This window comes from Schistocerca piceifrons, chromosome 3 (genome assembly GCF_021461385.2).
Source record: "Schistocerca piceifrons isolate TAMUIC-IGC-003096 chromosome 3, iqSchPice1.1, whole genome shotgun sequence".
In the NCBI taxonomy this organism is placed as follows: Eukaryota; Metazoa; Arthropoda; class Insecta; order Orthoptera; family Acrididae; genus Schistocerca; species Schistocerca piceifrons.
Window position 1 is genome coordinate 556,325,048 of NC_060140.1, and position 21,023 is coordinate 556,346,070.

At 41.2% G+C, this 21,023-nt stretch overlaps 1 protein-coding gene across 3 annotated transcripts in view; it reads left to right on the forward strand.

Moving 5' to 3' along the window:
* LOC124787614 (protein phosphatase PP2A 55 kDa regulatory subunit) overlaps window positions 1–21,023 on the forward strand; it is an 84,309-nt gene that overhangs the window by 23,068 nt on the left and 40,218 nt on the right. Inside the window, exons 1-4 of one of the 3 annotated variants that reach the window (XM_047254370.1) lie at window positions 16,687–16,974; window positions 17,077–17,142; window positions 17,397–17,494; window positions 19,042–19,207. In XM_047254370.1, the coding sequence (XP_047110326.1) occupies window positions 16,950–16,974; window positions 17,077–17,142; window positions 17,397–17,494; window positions 19,042–19,207 (355 nt within the window). In that variant the 5' untranslated portion in view covers window positions 16,687–16,949. Of the gene's footprint in view, window positions 1–16,686; window positions 16,975–17,076; window positions 17,143–17,396; window positions 17,495–19,041; window positions 19,208–21,023 lie in introns of those variants that run through there. The other 2 variants (XM_047254371.1, XM_047254368.1) reach the window with 2 other exon arrangements.

The window sequence follows — 21,023 nt, forward strand, 5'->3', positions numbered from 1 at the left end:
TTTCAGGGAATCAGTTACGCATTATTACTTTTATTGAATGCTGCACTACCCTTCAAAGAGACATAAGAGGTGGAATCCAAAATTTTCGGAACTGGTCCTGCCACCTGGAAAGTAGGAGTAGTAGATCTTTGCACCGCTAGGTGGTGAGAGCTTCATATCTAATGGGTCAGTGTGCGGAGTGGCGTTCAGCTGGGAGGACTTGTTGCGTGTTCACAGTGATGCCTGTAATACACCGTGTTTGGTATGTGGCGATTTTACGATGTATCCACGAACAGAACAGCGCGTGAGTATCAAATTCTGTGCGAATCTCGGGAAAAGTGCTACGGAGACCCTTGCAATGATTCAACAAGTGTTTGGGGGACAGATCATGAGACATACGTGTGTGTTTGAGTGGCATGCTCGGTTCATGGCCGGCCGTACAGACGTCGAAGATGATGCTCACACTTGAAGGTCCGTTAACCGCACAACGCCAGACGTTGTTGCCAAATTTCAACAACTGGATTGTGCGGATCGACGTCCCATTGTTTATGGGACATGCCAACGAATGTTGACTGATGAATTGGGCATGCATTGTGTCGCCGCAAAATTTGTGCCAAGGATCTTGACTGCCGGTCAGAAGGCACAGCAATGAGAAGTGTGCACGGACCTTCGTCAGACCGCATCTGATGATCCAACTTTCATATCATGGGTTATCACTGGCGACGAGAGCTGGATTTACGGTTGTGACCCAGAGACAAAGCAACAATCGTCCCAGTGGAAGAGCCCAGGCTCTCCAAGATCCAAAAAAGCGAGACAGGTGAAGAGCAAAGTGAAGAGCATGATCATAGATTTCTTTGATACCAAGGGAATTGTGCACAAAGAATTCGTCCCACCCATTCCGCATAGTACTCTGACGTTTTGCGACGGCTCCGTGAAAACGTGTGGCGACAACGACCCGAACTTTGGCGCCAAGCGAACTCGCTTCTGCATCACGACATCGCGCCCTGTCACATGTCCTTGCTCACCAGGACCTTTTTGGAAAAAACAACATGGCGGTTGTACGCTACCCACCATACTTGCCAGATTTGGCGCCTTGCAACGTCGCGCTATTCCCAAAACTGAAACTCAAGCTGAAAGGCCGTCGGTTCGACACTCCGGAGAGGATTCTAGAAGCATCGCTGGCGGTGATAAACACCCTCAAAGAACAGGACTTGCGGAAACGTTTGACCAGTGGCAGAAGCGCTGTGTGTACATGCGGATGGGAACTAGTTCGAGGGTGATGGTGACCATTAGTCTAAAGATAAGGTTTTCAACAGGTGGCAGCACCAGTCCCGAAAATTTTGGATAGCATCTCGTAGGTACATAACACTGTTTTTCAGTAGTCACCTATTCTCTGTAAACAACACTCGGAAAGTCCTTATCATTGGGAGATCTCTCCTACGCAAATGTTCTTGCCGAAAAGTTGGATATCACAGTGCCTTACCACTATGCCACGACACCCAGAAGAGGGCGCTGGGCGAGTACAGTCAGCACACTTGGCCGGTATTGGAGGACGTTGTGAGAATCTGATGGGGGAAGTAGCTCCTCACATACATTGACTGAAACTTGGAGGAAATGAGTTCCACTTTCCTAATGTAGTGCTACAAACTGTAGCCATCTAGCCAATCGATATCTAGCTTTTTCTTGGTTTATTCGAATTGCCAAATACAATGCTAGGACTGTTCATTTCGAAAAGTACACTGCCGTCCTCCCTCCAAATCTTTTCCCCAACCCCAGTTTGTGCTCTATCTCAAATTACCTAGTTGTCGACAGGACTTACGCCTGTGCTGCAAGAACACCATCTGTCCGTCGACTTAATAAATACTGCAATCACTCACTGCTTTGGATGATCGAGACAGATGTGGTAAAGGCAACATTGGGTGCCTTAAAGTAGACGTTTCGGACTAACAACACAAAAACTATTTGTTCAGTCAGCTGCTAGAAAATCCATTTAACCTTGAGTAATTCAATATGTACACAAAATATAAAGGAATGAATAATACATTGTTATATTGATGATTTTGAAGTTATGCTTGTGTGCAACTGCAAATCGTACACAGACATAACATCGCAACCAGTGACACAAAATTACTAGCAGTTGAGACTGACGGATCAACAACATTGAGAACTGTCTAAAGGATGCAATTTTTAGCTTACTGCTTCAAAAGTTTTTGTTCTACTATTGGAATTCCAGCGTAACCCCATTGTGAAATGTAAACATTCGAAGCCATGTCTTGTCACAAATACATAGCGATTCCGTGATGATGTTACAAACTTTCAGGGATGATGGAGAATGGTAAATGTATCATTGTGAGGTAAGGGACCGCGGTTCCGAAACGATCTAGTCGAAAATTAGAAGCGAAAAATCGTTCTGATATCTAGGAAAGTGGAATACATATACTGGTACTGTTGTTGCTGATATTGTAGACAGGCAACTTTCAGAGATAGTAGTATGGACAAGAACAAGAAAAAAAGCCTATAGACATGGGCTCTAAAATACATATCTTAAATCTATGAACACTCGTGTGAAATCTTATGGGACGTAACTGCTAAGGTCATCAGTCCCGAAGCTTACACACTACTTAATCTAAATCATCCTAAGGACAAACACACACACACCCATGCCCGAGGGAGGACTCGAACCTCCGCCGGGACCAGCCGCACAGTCCATGACTGCAGCGCCTGAGACCGCTCTGCTAATCCCGCGCGGCTGAACACTCGTTCATCTTCGCTTCTGCGAAACACGCCTCTTCTGCTGAGCATGTGCCATTAGCTCTTAAGATATGCATTTTCGTCACATATTTACTGGACTTTTTTTCTTGGTTTAGTCCATACCACAACTTCTAAAAACATGGAAACCAAAGAGCTTGCAATAGGAATAAGTGTTTGACGGTATAGAAGATTGAACAAACGCTCTCTTTTTGGCCCAACTACCGTTTCTGAGTTGCCTACCTACAATTTTAGCAACAATAGTTCTGGTATATATATTCCACTGTGAGAGGTATCAGAACGATTGACGCTTATAACTTTCGATTATATAGTTCCCGGACCAGAGTCTCTACCCTCAGATTGATACATTTACCCTTCTCCCTCGTCCCTGGAGGTTTGTAACATCATCACGGAATCACCTTGTACCTGCAACATGAGACGGCATCGGATATTTAGACTTCATAATGGAGTATCGCCGAAATTGTAAAAGCAGAACAAAAACCTTTACAATCGTAAGCGGAAAAATACGTCTTTCTTCAATTTTTTATGTTGTTGTTCCGTTAGCCTCTCCATAATGTTGTGGACTGTGTATACATGAAATGACCTGGGGCCTTTAACGCAACTGAACAGATCATTCACTGGAAAAGGTTATGTTACGCTACTTGGAGACGATTGTAGCCATTCGTGGGCTTATGTTACCAAACAGCGATAGAATATGTATGGGTGACAACGCGCCATGTCACTGGGCCACAACTGTTCGCAATAGGTTTGAAGAACATTATGGGCGATTCGAGTGAAGGATTTGGCAACCCTGATTGACCGACTGAATCCCATCGATGATTTATGGGACATAATCGAGAGGTTAGTTCGTGCACAAAGTTTTGTACCGGTAACACTTTGGCAATTATGAACAGTTATAGCAGCGGCGTGACTCAATATGTCCGCAGGGTACTTCAACGACTGGTTGAGTCCATGCTACGTTGAGTTGCTGGCTGCACTACAGCGGAAAAAAGAGGTCCGATATGATATTAGGTGGTATCAGACCTGAATCTGGGTGTGTGGGGAGGGGGGGGGGGCAAACCGGGGTATCTGCCCTTGGCGGCAGTTTCAGGGGCGCCACATTCATATTCTTGAAGAAGGAAACCTTGTTTCACGAAGCGCCTAGCATTCATCGCTCGTTGGTCATTCGATTGTTCATGTCATATGATTTTGAAACGCATCCCTGTTGGTTTTTCAACACATTCGAAGTTGATTTCTGAACGAATCATAAGTTGATTTTTGAATGCGAGCATAGTGTACGTGACGTCTCTGTCAGGGGAATCCTCGTCGCATCCAGAAATAAAACAAAAAAACCTTTCCAAAATCAAAAGGGGACGGAGGTATACGAGCTGAGTCGAATAAATCGGAATGCGTGAATGCCAGTCGCTGTTTGTTTATGCGGCTGATTGCGTGTTCCAGTGATAAGCTTTGTTGTAATTTTTAGCGGAACTCCTAGATTCATACTACCAGTGTGGAAATAAACGACTAACAGGAATGACAGTTTGCAAGGATTACATATTATCTTCTCACTGTATCCAAAAAACTGAAATTTTGACAGAAATCTTTTGCCAGAATGCTATACTAATTAGGGCCAGTTGTACAGCCACCTTAAGCAGCGGCTTTAGTTCTGTTCTCGTAATAGTGCGGAAAACGCATTGTACGAATACACAATAACGCCTAACCGGAGAATAAACGCGGGATAACTGAATCGGTGGTTCTGGCAGGATTACTGAAATTTAAATTTTGACAATGGCAGGAATAGTTACAGAATTAGTGATAACAAGATTGTTTGTTAGAACGAGGAAGGAGAAGAAAAGAGAACATCACGTAAATTATGTACAAGTATATGACTACTTCAAATTTATATAAAAATTTCTCACTACCACTACTTTTCAATCTCATGCTTGAGAAACAGGAGCATATAAATGAAATGTGAAACTATTTCCTAACATAAAACATGTTTCTTGTAGTAGGCCTAATAGGCATTTGGTATTGGTCTTCGTGAATTGTATTCTGTCGAGTTATTTATGTAAATGAGGTAGATAAAAATGACCAATTGTGCCAAAACAGTCTCGCGTATTTGGCGTGTGTTACAATAGCTGCAATATTAGTGAGGCCTATTTCGTTGTATCTAGCAGACAGTGACAAGATAGACGTAATCAAGTCTTGGGTGGTCGAATTAACAGCTTTTCAGTATTAGATAACGACATCTTGATTTTTCATGTAGCAAAACTTTTGACGAACTTTGATGAGGTAATAGATTCTTTCGCAGAAAGGGAAGCACGCCGTGTAAAGCTGTAACAAGATTAGAGAGGAAGAAAGCTGGGATCAAAGGATTGAAGAAATGTGTACTGTTTTTCTTGTCTCTTATCTTTACTACTTTCGTGTTTACTATATTTAATTTAATAACACACAAAAGAGAAAGTTATTAGTTAATAAGGCTTCTTATTCTCCCGGTCACAAATAATCCCACCCAGTATCAATGGCGAGTTTTTTTTTTTAAAGGGGGTTAGGATGTCAAACCAGCTGACGGGGAACAGGAGAGATACCACAGGACATTTGTAATTCCCGCTGTCCCGAATATAGGTTTGATGGCTTCCATTGCAAAATATACACGTTTGAATTCCACAGAATGGGAAACAGTGACGTGCGATAGAAGAATGCTGTGTGAAGAGGTGTGGCACTGCACTATGGCACACCTAAGACCAAATAACGTCTTACATATCCTCGAACATATATGTTTTGTATATCAAACTCTTCAGAAAGATGTGGGCTACAAAATGAACATTTTTTGAAAAAATGTTTTTTTTTTTTAAATTTTGATATTCTATCTGGCCAGTATGTCTCAATTTTACTATCATAGATGAACACTAGAACGCACAAATTATACATGTGGTGGTTGGACTATGTGAGGAATAGGTTCATGCAGTCGTTTCACAAACTGTAACCTGCACCACATTGTGTCAGTCATTATTGGTTGTATTTGCGGAAAAAAGTGATTGCTGGTAATTAATGTAGTCAGTATTACAGTCTTATAAAGTAGTGATAATAGTAATAATACTTTAAATTTATACAGTTTCGAAACACTACGGGGTAATTACATCCATGTTAGGAACCACTGCTCTATTGTGTAAGCTGATGATGCTAAGGAATTTACGAATACAGGAAGACTTGCAAAAACTTAAAAACTTGACAAATTCTTAATGAATTACAAAGCGCAAGCTGTGAAGAAAAAATTCAGTATTCTGCTGAACTGTGCCGTGGTTTTGCTACGCACTGATTGCTTACCTGCATACTGCAACGTGGGTTCCTGCAGCTGCAGTGGGCTCAGTGGCGCGTCGGCTCCCACCACTCGGGCGCGACGCGGTTATTGTCAGAATAGCAGTGCCATTTCCACGAATCGTCAAGGACACATCGGTAACCATTTCAATTTAATAACCTTTCAATTAGAAGCTCGTGTTTTTAGGAGACAATCGCATGTGATGCCGACACCCTAACATTACCCATACCCATCAAGACGTGACTTCTAATTCAACCAGAACACAATATTGCAAACACACGCTCTCATAACAGTCATCCATAAGGGAAAGATAAATACCTGACACGTTCTACTGAGAAAAGGGTAGAAAGGAGGAGGACGATGAAAGGAAGGTTGTGGTTTGTCCTCCAGTCGACGTCGCGGACATTACAGACATAGCTCTAGCTCAATAGAACATCAGTGGAGCAGAAAATGGATCGTGGCCTTGTTGGAGAAACGACACCAGGATTCACCTATACTGACTTGTGAAAATGAATAAAATCATTGCACCACCTCAACTGGCACAAGTGTGCATTGTTTTGTGGCTATGTATTGCAGTAGTTTCAGTCTCCGAGTACTACTGCAACCTACAGCCTGCAGAATCTGCTTAGTATATTCATCTCTCGGTCTCCCTTTACGATTATTACCCTCCATTCTTCCGTCCAATACTATATTGGTGATCCCTTGGTGCCTCATAAAGTGTCCTACCAATCGATCCCTTCTTCTAGTCGAGTTGTGCCACAAATTCCTCTTCTCCCCAATTCTGTTAAGTACATCCTCATCTAATCTGCCCATCTAATCTTTCAGCATTCTTCTGTAGCACAGCGTTTATAAAACTTCTATTCTCTTCTTGTCTAAACTATTTATCGTCCATGTTTCACTTCCATACATAGCTACTCTCCATGCTAATACTTTCAGAAAGGACTCTGATACTGAAATCTATACTCGATGTTAACAAATTTCTCTTCTTCAGGAACGCTTTCCTTGCCATTACCAGTTTACATTTTATCTCCCCTCTACTTCGACCATCATCAGTTATTTTGCTTCCCAGATAGCAAAACTCATCTACTACTTTAAGTGTCTAATTTCCTGATCTAATTCCTGAGAATCACCTGAATTAATTCGACTACATTCCATTGTCTTCGTTTTGCTTTTGTTGATGTTCGTCTTATATCCTCCTTTCAAGACACTGTCCATTCCGTTCAGCTGCTCTTCTATGTCCTGACATAATTACGGTGTCGTCGGCAAACCCCAAAGTTTTTATTTCTTCCCTATGGATTTTAATTCCTACTCCAAACTTTTCTTTTCTTTCCTTTACTGCTTGCCAAAATCACAGCTTTCCTTTCATACCCCTCGACTCTTACAACTGCCCTTTGCTTTCTATACAAATTGTAAATAGCCTTTTACTCCCTGTATTTTATCCCTGCCACCTTCAGAATTGGAAAGAGAATATTCCAGTCAAGATTGTCGAAAGCTTTATCTAAGTCTACAAATGCTAGAAACGTATGTTTGCCTTTTCTTAACCTATCTTCTAAGAAAAGTCTTAGGGCCAGTATTGCCTCGCGTACAGAATCCTAACTGATCTTCCCCGAGGTCGGCTTCTACCAGTTTTTCCACTTGTCTGTAAAGAATTCGCGTTAGTATTCTGCGAACGTGACTTATTAAACTGAGAGTTCGGTAATTTTCACGCCTTTCACCACCTGCTTTCTTTGAGATAGGAATTATTATATTCTTCTTGAAGTCTGAGGGCATTTTGCCTGTCTCATACATCTTGCTCACCAAATGGAGAAGTTTTGTCATGGCTGGCTCACCCAAGGCTATCAGTAGTTCTAATGGAACGTTGTCTGCTCCCAGGGCCTTGTTTCGACTTAGGTCTTTCAGTGCTCTGTCAAATTTTTCACGCAGTATCATATCTCCCATTTTATCTTCATCTACGTCCTCTTCCATGTCAGTATTGCCCTCAAGTGCATCGCCCTTGTATAGACCCTCTACATACTCCTTCCACCTTTTTACTGTCCCTTCTTTGCTCAGGATTGGTTTTCCAACTGGGCTCTTGCTATGCATGTAGGTTTTTTTTTTTTTTTTTTTTTTTGTCAAAAGTCTCTTTAATTTTCCTGTAGGAGTACCTATCTTATCTCTAATTCATTCAGGTGGTTCTCTTTTTTTCCAAAGGTCTCTTTAACTTTCCTGTAGGCAGAGTCTATCTCACCCCTAGTGTAGGGAGTATCTATGTTAACCCTAGTGACATATGCTTCTACATTCTTGGATTTGTCCTCTAGACATTCCTGCTGAGCCATTTTGCACTTCCTTTTGATCTTGTTTTTAAGACGTTTGTATTTATTTTTGCCTGCTTCATTTTCTGAATTTTTATATTTTCTCCTTTCATCAAGTATATTCAATATCTCTTTTGTTACCGAAGGATTTCTACTAGCCATTATCTTTTTACCTACTTGGTCCTCTGCTACCTTCACTATTTCATCTCTCAAAGCTACCCATTCTTCTTCTATTCTTGGATTTGTCCTCTAGACATTCCTGCTGAGCCATTTTGCACTTCCTTTTGATCTTATTTTTAAAACGTTTGTATTTATTTTTGCCTGCTTCATTTTCTGAATTTTTATATTTTCTCCTTTCATCAAGTAAATTCAATATCTCTTTTGTTACCGAAGGATTTCTACTAGCCATTATCTTTTTACCTACTTGGTCCTCTGCTGCCTTCACTATTTCATCTCTCAAAGCTACCCATTCTTCTTCTATTGTATTTCTTTCCCCTGTTCTTGTCAGTCGTTCCTCAATGCTCTCTCTGAAACTCCCTACAACCTCTCGTTCTCTCAGTTTAGCCAGGTCCCATTTTCTTAAGTTCCTACCTTTTTGCAGTTTCTTCAGTTCTAATGTTCATAATCAAGAAATTGTGGTCAGAGTCCACATCTGCCCCTGGAAATGTCTTACAATTTAAAACCTGGTTCCTATATCTCTGACTTACCATTACATAATCTATTTGAATCCTTCCTTCCAGTGTCTCCAGGTGTCTTCCATGTATACAACATTCTTTCAAGATTCTTAAACGAAGTGTTAGCTATGATTAAGTTGTGCTCTGTGCAAAATTCTACCAGGCGGCTTCATTCCTTCCCCCAGCCTGTATTCACCTACTACTTTTCCTCCTCTTCCTTTTCCTACTACCGAATTCCAGTCCCTCATAACTATTAAATTTTCGTCTCCCTTAACTATCTGAACAGTTTCTTTTATCATGTCAAACATTTTTTCAATCTCTCTATCATCTGCGGAAGTAGTTGGCATATAAATTATACTACTGTGGAAGGCATGGGCTTCAAGTTTCTATTGGCTACAATAATGCGTTCACTATGCTATTCGTAGTAGCCTATCCACATTTCTATTTTTTTAATTCATTCATTATTTTGGCCATATAGGCCTTCGTCAACAACACACATACACGAGCGCGCATGCGCGCGCGCGCGCCCACACTCACACACACACACACAGGCGCGCGCGCGCGCGCACGCGCAAATGCAACTCACACACGCCTGCAGTCTCAGGCAATTGAAACCACACTGTGAGCGGCAGCACCAGTGCATGATGTTAGTGGCTGGGGCAGGGATAGTGGCGGACAGTGAAGTAGTGCAGGTTAGGCGGATATGTATATACGCCTCACTAACTGAGATAGCTAACGGCACTTGACACAGATGTAGCAGGTTCGAATTCTAGTTGTTGGAAGAAATTCTCAACAATAGTATTTGGCTGGCAAGGTGAGGAGAGGTGATGGTATACATTTACTGATCACCATCCTTCACGCCAACGTCGTGGCTTAAATTCCGAACCTGTACAGTGTCTAATGGAGTGGGCATGCTTGTGACACTGTTGATGGTTATCAGTCCGTTGGATGGGGATGTTAGGCTCGGTCGTCCATAGGTGCAGATCTCAGGTTAGGTTCTGGAGGAGTCTAAGTTAATTACTTCCTGATTCTCCCATTTGTTGTCACCATTACTTTTAGTGTATTACATAAGCCTAGGATCTGAATATTGAACTGGGGACCTAGAAACGACAGAGAGGCTTCGTCCCAGCTGTAGCCCTCAGTGGTGCACAATCCCACAACAGGCTACAGCAGTCCACTCACCCCACCGCCGCCCCACACCGAACCCAGGGTTATTGTGTCGTTCGGCCCCCAGTGGAAACCCCCCCCCCCCCCCCCCCCCTCAGGAACGTCACATTGCAGACGAGTGTAGCCCCAATGTTTGCGTAATAGAGTAATTATGGTGTACATGTACGTGGAGACAATATTTGCACAGCAATCGCCGACATAGTGTAACTGAGGCGGAATAAAGGGAACCAGCCCGCATTCGCCGAGGCAGATGGAAAACCGCCTTAAAAACCATCCACAGGCTGGCTGGCACACCGGACCTCGACACTAATACGCCAGGTGGATTCGTGCTGGGATTCCCGCTCGGGAAGCAGTGGATGAGACCGCACGGCCAGTCGGGCGGGCTATATATACATACTTTGTTTTCCGAATGTTAGCTGAGAGTTTTGGAAATTTGGAAATTGATTTATGTAAAATATAAACGTTTCAGTAAAACGTTCTTGCGGGGAGAGGTATGGGGGTGGCGTAGGTTACAACCCCGATGATTGATTTATGTAAAATATAAACGTTTCAGTAAAATGTTCTTGCAGGGAGAGGTATGGGGGTGGCGCGGGTTACAACCCCGATGATAGCCACCCCTCCCCTCTTGGATCCATGTCGTTCATCCATATCACAATAAACACAATACTACGGTGTAGAGACAACCCTCACAGTCATAAACATGGTGCACTCGACTCTTCATAACAGGTCGGAACGACATGTTCGCAAATCTATTCCACTACGACCTTGCCCTGGATTCCTGCATCTGCCTCCAGCGCTCATTTGTCATGATTATGGGAATGACTTACATGGTCCAATAAGACACATCGAAACCTACCCTGAAATTTTTTACACGGGAAGAAGACAATGACAGAAATGCACTGCCAAAATTTTAGCTATTAAGAGGCACTGTAAGTATTTTGTAAAAAATGTTGAATTGACACATTTCTGCCGCGCGAAGAACAACTTAGAACAGCGGTTTGTACAGCCTTGCCCGCCTAGCACGAGACTCGGCGAATCACTCACGCAGCGCCGCGTAGCGGAGTTATCCGGGCTTCACAGACACCAATTTTAAGCACCTGAAGCCTGGTATACAATGGAGTGAATGGAAGGGAAGAAGTGCGAGTGAGCATTTGCAGAAACTTCACTACCATTCGCTTGTATATGTGTAGAAACGCTTATACTAGTGGTAACGGAAGAGAACACGAGGTAGTGAACATTGCCTATGAACGCTGTGTCACTAGGTTTTCGTTTTTGGAGGTAATATTCGGCATACAGGATACAACTCTTATCTTGTTAGAGCCACAGTGCAAACCTTTGCTATTCTGTGAGGATTATTTTGCATGGCGAGCCCACTGTTCTTGACACAGTATGCAGAATCGCGCAGGGAAGGAGGAAATTTAAGTGTCTCAATTTGTTTGAAAGCGTGACAGGCTTGGAGATCGTGCACTTTACACGGAATTGCCTCTCCATCTCTCCTTAGCACTGGTCCAAAATTTTCCTTCTATGTCAACTGCCATTTTCCCCTGGCTTCTAATTACCTTTGCGGGAAATTTATGAACAGAAGCCGGCCGTTGTGGCCGAGCGGTTCTAGGCGCTTTAGTCCGGAACCGCGCTGCTGCTACGGTCGTAGGTTCGAATCCTGCCTCGGGCATGGATGTGTGTGCTGTCTTTAGGTTAGTTGGGTTTAAATAGTTCTAAGTCTGGGGGACTGATGACCTCAGATGTGTAGTCCCATTGTGCTCAGAGCCATTTGAACCATTTTTTATAAACAGAACACTAATTACCGACATCGAGCATCATCTCAAGAGGTGACACGCGTGTAAGGTCTAATGTTTTTTTTTTGTTTTTTTTTTTTTTTTGTTTTCGTAAAACAAAAATGGTCTAGTGGCAAAGCGCGCGCTTCGTGATCCAGAGAGTGTGGGTTCAAATCCCGTTCAGACGAAAACTTTTTCACTATGATTTTTAACCGAGCATTCACATCTCACAGATGTCGGAGTGGGCACTAAAGACATGTGGTTAGTATTCCACGTTAAACTGCAGGTCTCAATTTCCCAATTAGGTAACGGGAATGTTAGGGACACATAAGCAGCTCCAGTTGCGTCCAGTGGAAACACCTGCAAGAGGCTACCGGGCAATGGTAATGCACAAATGAATGGAACTTAAGAATACTGTTCCGCTGATAAACCTGAAATGAGAGAGGGGTATCGGAAATTATGTTGTCTGATATTGTACTGAAAAATGCTTTCCACTAGCGAAAAAATTCTTTATCCAGAGGTTGAATCGCACTAGTAGTTCCAGGTGGAATCCACATTACAGCTACAGATTTTTCGTCGTCCTCCCATAAAAACAGAGGCGTCGTTATGTCCTGACCATGAATCCAACAAAAGCAATGAATTAGTTTTTGCAGCTCGTAGGAATAAGTTTCGAGCTAAATGTTGAAAATTATTCTTTCCCATTTTTCCAGATTTAGGTACGTCGGTTACAAGATTTTTGCAACTAAACAGTCCATTTTTAATTTTTTTTTGCCTAATTTGCATTGCTGTTCTTTAAGACAGATATATGGCGGCGGAAACAGTAAACGACTCATACTTATCACTGGCATTATTGTACCTGAATGTGTCATTGCATTAATTGATTGGGCAACCGACTCCGTCTTCTTTTCACCCCGAAATGATAAAGTGCTATGTGCGCGCAGTTCTTTCACGAAACCTGACTGATCAGCGTTATGAACAGCAGTTGCGGAGATAACAGCAAGTTTAGTCTACACGTCAGCTATGAATTTCTATACAGGGTGGTCCATTGATCGTGACCGGGCCAAACATCTCACGAAATAAGCGTCAAACGAAAAAACTACAAAGAACGAAACTTGTCTAGCTTGAAGGGGGAAACCAGAAGGCTCTATGGTTGGCCCGCTAGATGGCGCTGCCATAGGTCAAAAACTGCGTTTTTTTAAAATAGGAACCCCCATTTTTATTACATATTCGTGTAGTACGTAAAGAAATATGAATGTTTTAGTTGGACCACTTTTTTCACTTTGTGGCGGATGGCGCTGTAATAGTCACAAACATATGGCTCACAATTTTAGAAGAACAGCTGGTAACAGGTAGGTTTTTTAAATTAAAATGCAGATCGTAGGTACGTTTGAACATTTTATTTCGGTTGTTCCAATTTGATACATATACCTTTGTGAACTTATCATTTCTGAGAACGCATGCTGTTACAGCGTGATTACCTGTAAATACCACATTAATGCAATAAATGTTCAAAATGATGTCCGTCAACCTCAATGCATTTGGCAGTACGTGTAACGACATTCCTCTCAACAGCGAGTAGTTCGCCTTCCGTAATGTTCGCACATGCATTGACAATGCGCTGACGCGTGTTGTCAGGCGTTGTCGGTGGATCACGATAGCAAATATCCTTCAACTTTCCTCACAGAAAGAAATCCGGGGACGTCAGATCAGGTGAACGTGCGGGCCATGGTATGGTGCTTCGACGACCAATCCACCTGTCATGAAATATGCTATTCAATACCGCTTCGACCGCAGTCGTTCTATGTGCCGGACATCCATCATGTTGGAAGTGCATCGCCATTCTGTCATGCAGTGAAACATCTTGTAGTAAAATCGGTAGAACATTACGTAGGAAATCAGCATACTTTGCACCATTTAGATTGCCATCGATAAAATGGGGGCCAATTATCCTTCCTCCCATAATGCCGCACCGTACATTAATCCGCCAAGGTCGCTGATGTTCCACTTGTCGCAGTCATCGTGGCTTTTCCGTTGCCCAGTAGTGCATATTATGCCGATTTACGTTACCACTGTTGGTGAATGACGCTTCGTCGCTAAATAGAACGCGTGCAAAAAATCTGTCATCGTCCCATAATTTCTCTTGTGCCCAGTGGCAGAACCGTACACGACGTTCAAAGTCGTCGCCATGCAATTCCTGGTGCATAGAAATATGGTACGGGTGCAATCGATGTTGATGTAGCATTTCAACACCGACGTTTTTGAGATTCCCGATTCTCGCGCAATTTGTCTGCTACTGATGTGCGGATTAGCCGCGACAGCAGCTAAAACACCTACTTGGGCACCATCATTTGTTGCAGGTCGTGGTTGACGTTTCACATGTGGCTGAACACTTCCTGCTTCCTTAATTAACGTAACTATTCGGCGAACGGTCCGGACACTTGGATGATGTAGTCCAGGATACCGAGCAGCATACATAGCACATGTCCGTTGGGCTTTTTGATCGCAATAGCCATGCATCAACACGATATCGACCTTTTCCGCAAATCGTAAATGGTCCATTATAACACGGGTAATGTATCAAGAAGCAAATACCGTCCGTACTGGCGGAATGTTACGTGCTCCCACGTACTTATACGTTTGTGACTATTACAGCGCCATCTATCACAAAGCGAAAAAAGTGGTCCAACTAAAACATTCATAATTCTTTACGTACTACACGAATATGTAATTAAAAAATAGGGGTTCCTATTTAAAAAAAACGCAGTTGATATCCGTTTGACCTATGGCACCGCCATCTTAACGGGCCAACCATAGTGCCATCTGGTGTCCCCCTTCAAGCTAGACGAGTTTCGTTCTCTGTAGTTTTTTCGTTTGATGCTTATTTCGTGAAGTATTTGACCCTATCAATGGACCACCCTGTATAGCAATGTTTATCACTGGCAGCTGCCGTACACGTTTACATGACGTAAACTTGGTAATTTTCCGACTCCCTGTTCTGTACGGTTCTTGAACCTGCATAGCCAGGTCGATGAATCCTGAAAATTAGCAATGTTCATGTCAGATGCGATTCGGAGGGCCCCATTTCGCAGCTCTCCATCGGTAATGGTGCACATTCTCTCACGAGCAGTTCTAAATCTTACGAACAGTTTTTCAGTCAGATGGTTTAGGGTTTCCGTTTGGCGCATATTTCTTACTTCATGTAATTCATTCTTCCATTTGTGTAGTTAACGCTCCAATTTTCCGAAACGAAAACGCCTTTGCACACTACTTAACTTCAAGCGTTTTATCCCTCCTTCGTTTAACCAATATTTCACTGCCTTTTCTTTGTTACTGAAAGATGTTGCAGTGTTTTTTTTTAAGTCTTGGTGGATATTTTTCTTCGTAACTATTACTGTCACAACTGACGTTATTTCGGCTGGGAACCGCGTTCTTCATATTTCCTTATTGCTAAACTGAGATTCCACATTACTTGTGAAACTGGAAGAAAAAAGAGGATACTGTCAGCGGGCAGGCCTTACAAAAGCACAATAAATATTAATTCAGCTTTGAAGGGCGTGGCTCTCGCTCTTCTGTATCAGTCCCCAGGTCAGCAGGCCGTGAAAGTACTCTGCAAAAACCCTACAGTTCTCTTTCGCACCAACAGCCAGCTCCCCTTTCTTATCTCTTATAAACGGTTCTCTGCCGTAGTATCCAATCAGACTCTCTTGGAATTTCCCGAAAACGTGTTTGCTGTTGTTCTTCGTGAAGTTGGTCTCAATCTCGTCCAGTTCCTGCTTCATCTTCTGTCTTCTGGTCCATCTTATTGTTCGGGCTGCTTCTTTTCTTGCTGCTACGAAAACTTTCCATTTTTCCGGGTTCTTCTTGCTGCTCGTCTCTCCACGCTTTCCTGCGAGTCTCTACCGCTTCGTCACATTCCTTGTTCCACCACCAGAGCTTCCGTTTCTTTTCTTCCTTTCCCCATAGTTCAGCCTGTTTCGCCATATTTCGCCTCATGTTATCCCATTCAATGAATGATTCAATTCCCTCCTTATATCTGGATCGATTGTGTCTTAATTTGTCTCTGTCTACCTTTATTTTTTCGGTTCTTATATTCGTCTGTGGCAGTCTGTCCCTGTTTGGAATCCAAAGGTACTTAACTTCTCTAAGATAACTGTTTTTTACGTATCCAAAACTACGTTCATTCCCGTTTTCGCATCATATTGACCTAATTTTCGATGCTATTCTATATGTCATCATGTGTACGACGAGAATATCGATAGAGGAATCAGGGCAGCAGGAATGTACTGGCGATGGAAACGAAATCTTTCAGCCGCACTTTAAACTCCAGACAACATAAAAATTATGAAATTTCCCCGCTTTCCACCCAGATGAAAAACTTGTTTTACGCAATTTTAATCGTAATTTTCCTTCTAATAGCTGCAACGAACGTACTATCGCAAATGTACCGGCGTCAAGAAAAGCGGTAATTAATTTATGAATGTCACTCAAAGCAAATTAAAAACAGTTTAGGGTAGGTCTTTATTTACCTTGACGTGTTTTGACGATTCAGAGAGCAAAAAATCGATTTTTATATACAGCGACTCTCTCGACCTGTCGATAACTCTACAATTGTTCTGCAGTTGCTACTTGGCGTACCTCTGGAATTGCGCAGAAGCAGAGATAATACTGCTTCCACACCTTTAGTCACGTGATCTGTAAGTCTCCAAGTGCTTGTGGCGCGATGCGATAGTCAAGTTTTCCTGATATTTGCTCGGCGTGTGACGTCATGTTGGTTGTTATGCACTCGTGAATACCGCCATTGCTAGTGACAATTTTATGTTGAAATGTGACAAATCCTTTTTTATCGTCCTCCTTTTAAAGAAACCCAGTGAAAATAAATTTTTAAATATCTCACAGACTGCAGTAATCTTCCGAAATTCTCCCCGGTGTCTGCTATGGCCGGTAAGCAACTTGTTTATGTGGGATAAATACGGCGACCTAATTGCTCTCTGGAAACATGACGGTTAGGAATTTAAATCTCGGTAACCTCACTTTCGATAACTAACAAAGATCTTGTTTTTGTGCTTTTGTGCGTATGGTATTTTGAGGAGCGTTGTTATAAGGGATTGTATCTGTTCTTTTAGGTAATGGGGAGGTACAATGGTGCTTCTCTCAGGTGAAAGGGACGCTGGAAGAGGATGTAACAGACGGTAAGTTTCATGTCAGGCTATTTATTGTGTTATACATTCATGTAACAGTTGCTTCGGAGAACAGAGAGAGAATGAAAACCACTGTAGATATGTAGTTGTAACTGTAATGTTTTAGCAACAACTAGTCCCAATAGTTGCGGTAAGGGGTAGCAGACAGTACCAGTAATCTTCGTAGTACCAGTTAAATACATTTAGTAAAATAAATCGTTTTTCCACCTTGCGAATCTCATTTATGTGAACTTTTTATGTTACAGCTGATATCATCTCCTGTGTCGAATTTAACCACGATGGTGATCTCTTAGCGACAGGGGATAAAGGAGGACGAGTAGTCATATTTCAGAGGGATCCTATCGTAAGTAGTTGTTTTCTGCATTTCAGAAAAAAGTAATTTTTCATACGTGTTTAATGTAGTGCGTAGACTTTGAGTGAATCCTAAAGCAAAACTTTTGAGACTAATTAATTTGCTGTCGGTATAGTCGTTAGACAGATTTGGTGAATTTATAAACTATTAACCATTTTCTTTAGTACTTTGACCTAAAACATAACTGCTCAGAATAATCGTATTTAGTTGCCATTATATAAGATACCTTCACTCTGTAACAACGAAACTGGGCATTTTGAAAACTTTTGTTCGCTACAGATGAATATAAACCCCTGATGGTGTATAGTATAATGGATTCAGTACTAAAATTTAGAATGAGAAATTAGATGCCAATTCTTCTTGTTTACTTGTCAGTGATTTTGTGTGTGTGTGTGTGTGTGTGTGTGTGTGTGTGTGTGTGTGTGTGTGGTGTTCAAATATTGTTGGTCAAATGAACTTGTTCAGTAGAGTAAGAATAAGTGTTGTTAAATATCTGACCATAGCTAAAACAGGCGTCACTGGTCACTAGATGGAATTGGTTTTTGTAATTTTATGATGGATTTCACCATTTGATTGGGCAAGTTGCTCTCACAGTGTTCCACATTTTGCCAAAATCTGGTCAGTGAGCATTGTTTGTACGCTATATCAGGTCAGTCCATAATTTTTGTCACAGCCTCTGAATGCTGCTGTTACTGAGACAGAAAAGAAACCAGTTCACTGTTGACTTGCATAATGACAGAAATTTTAAGTGTAAAGTGCAAAATAATGTAAGTTTTTTTTTTTATCTTACCTGCAGTGACCCACTCTTAACACAACCAGAAGACGAAGTAAACTGATATGACGTATCAATGTGGCTACATTTATATAAATTTTTAATTCATGGATAACTGTAATTATTAAAATATGTGAACAACAAGGGGCTTTTATTGTGATTTAACTTCAGCATTGGTGCCTGCTTGGCTCTGACACCCAGCTGTTCATCTGGGAGCTATTTTGCCAACACTAAGTTGCACATCTTCATCATAGGGTAGAGTTTGGTGGTGTTGCTGTAGGAGGTGGTGGTGGTGACAAACTTGTGTAACATAGTGTGAAGTTTGTCTTAGGTTAAAAGGTTTAGTTAGGCCATTCACTGTGGAAATAAGATACAGGTTGTGGTAGCAAATTCATGAATATTATAGCCAGAGATCCATGTTTATGCCATATTTGACACATTTCATATTCCAAATCATTACTTAAAGATGAATTCAAAAAAGCTGTGCTGCTCTGTAGACAATCTCACTGTAGGCCTATTGTGAAAAATTAGGCCAGTAGGCTATGTATATGGTATCATTATATTTGAAAAATACTCATCAACAAGTGTATTATTGTATCATAAACTCAAATAGCAATTATCTCTGTGTATAACTAATTTGTAGTGAGTTTTGGATGAAGTCATGGTATTGTGAAGTGTGACAAATGTTTTCATTGTCCATTTAACTTTATTTGGTTTTAAGTTGTGTTCACATAGCTTTCAGCTTCATTGTTTAATTGTATTTCAGAGTAAAAACTGCATTCCAAGACGTGGGGAGTACAAAGTGTACAGCACATTTCATAGTCATGAACCTGAGTTCGACTACCTGAAGAGTTTGGAAATTGAAGAGAAAATTAATAAAATTAGGTGGTTGAAAAGGAGGAATCAAGCCCATTTTCTTCTCTCCACTAACGGTAGTCCAGACAATATCTCTTATTTTGTTGTCAAATTAGATTTAATTTTTATTGGCTCTCGAAATTAAGTATTTGACAAATCTGGTTGAATGTCTGTAATTGTACAATGATTGTAGATTTAAATAATCGCTTAGCTTTAAGGCAGCAAATATTTCAATATTTTACAGTACAATAGGTTGTGATCATATTTACAGCATGTGTAAATTTGTTCATTGATGTTCAAAATATGAGCTAGCAAAATTATTTTTTCTTTTTGGTGTTGTTTATCTAGTAATTTCTCAATGTAGCCATTATTTTTTGTATATAATAATTTGGTTGGTGTAGTGCTTAATTAAACATAGGTATCAGTGTACCAATTACTTTTACTTCAAATAGTTTGTTTATATAATAGAATATAAGCTGAAAGGTGCATGGTCTGTATTTGGGTATGGGTGTGAATGTGAATGCAACTATTACTATTGTATTCGTGTGAGATGGAGTGAAAACAGAAAGTATTCAAAGTTTTTGGACTTTGGTAGTTGGCATAGGAAGAAGAGAAATATTAACTTCTCGGTTTACTGTTCACAATTGGTTGGCAGACTGCTCTCAAATTCACAATTGGTAGAACTTTGTAAAAGTCAGGTGGCTTTGTCCAGTGGTAATTTGTTTTCTGCTTTGACCAACATTAGCTAGCTGCCAGTACTGTGTGAGTAAGCCATTGTTGGCTGCAGTGTTACTTTGTTGTACCTCACTGTATTTCACAGTTTCCTTTTTTAATGATAAGTGTATGTGATTGTTGCAGTTAGCAACTTTAAATGTGTCAATAACGCGCGCGCGTGCCACACTCACTTAAGTGCCTGGAAGAGGATTCATAAAATCATCTACAGACAATTCCTCTACTGTTCCACTCATGAGCAGCATGTGGTAAAAATGATCACTTAAAGATTTACATGTGAGCACGTATTTCTCTTGCTGTAAGTGGACAGCGGCTAAATATTTCTGCATTGGGGGAGAACATTGGTGAAAGAAATTTTGTGAAAAGATCTCGTCATATTGCAAAAACACTACAGTTTTAATGATTGCCACCCCACCTCTTTACCGTATCCATGGCACACCCTCCCGTTTTACAATAATATAAAAGGACTTAGACTTTTCTGAACTTTTCCACAGTCTTCTGTCAATCCTATTTTATGCAAATTGCACACGGAGCAGCAGTATTCCAGAATAGAACAGGCAAGTGTCATGTAGGTAGTCTCCTCAGTAGATGTGTTGCATCTTCAAAGAGTTTTGCCAATAAAACAGTCTTCGTTTGCCTTCCTCACAATATTACCTATGTGATTATTCCAATCCAAGTTAATTCTAATCTTTAACTATTTAGCTGATAAACAGCCTTTAGATTTGTATGATTTATTGTGTAACTGAAATTTAAGATTCCTTTCAATATCCATGTGGATGATCTCACAATTTTTGTTATTTAGAATCAGTTGTTTTCGTCCCATACAGGTATATTGTGTGTATCATTTTGCAGTTTATTTTTATCTTCTGATGACTTCAACAGATAAGTCAGTATCACCTGCAAACAGTCTAAGAAGGTTGGTAAAATTATCTACTAAATCATTTATATAGATTAGGAGCAGCAGGGGGCTGTAACACTTCTTTGGGAATGCCAGATTCCATTTTTGTTTTAATCTAGGACTTCAAAACAGTTACTACAGAGTGTGACCTTTCAAGTAGGAAATCACGAAACCAGCCTTCCAACTTGGAACACACTCCATAGGAATGCAATTTTATTAAAAGTTGCTTGTGAGGAATGGTGTCAAGACTTTAGTAAATGTGG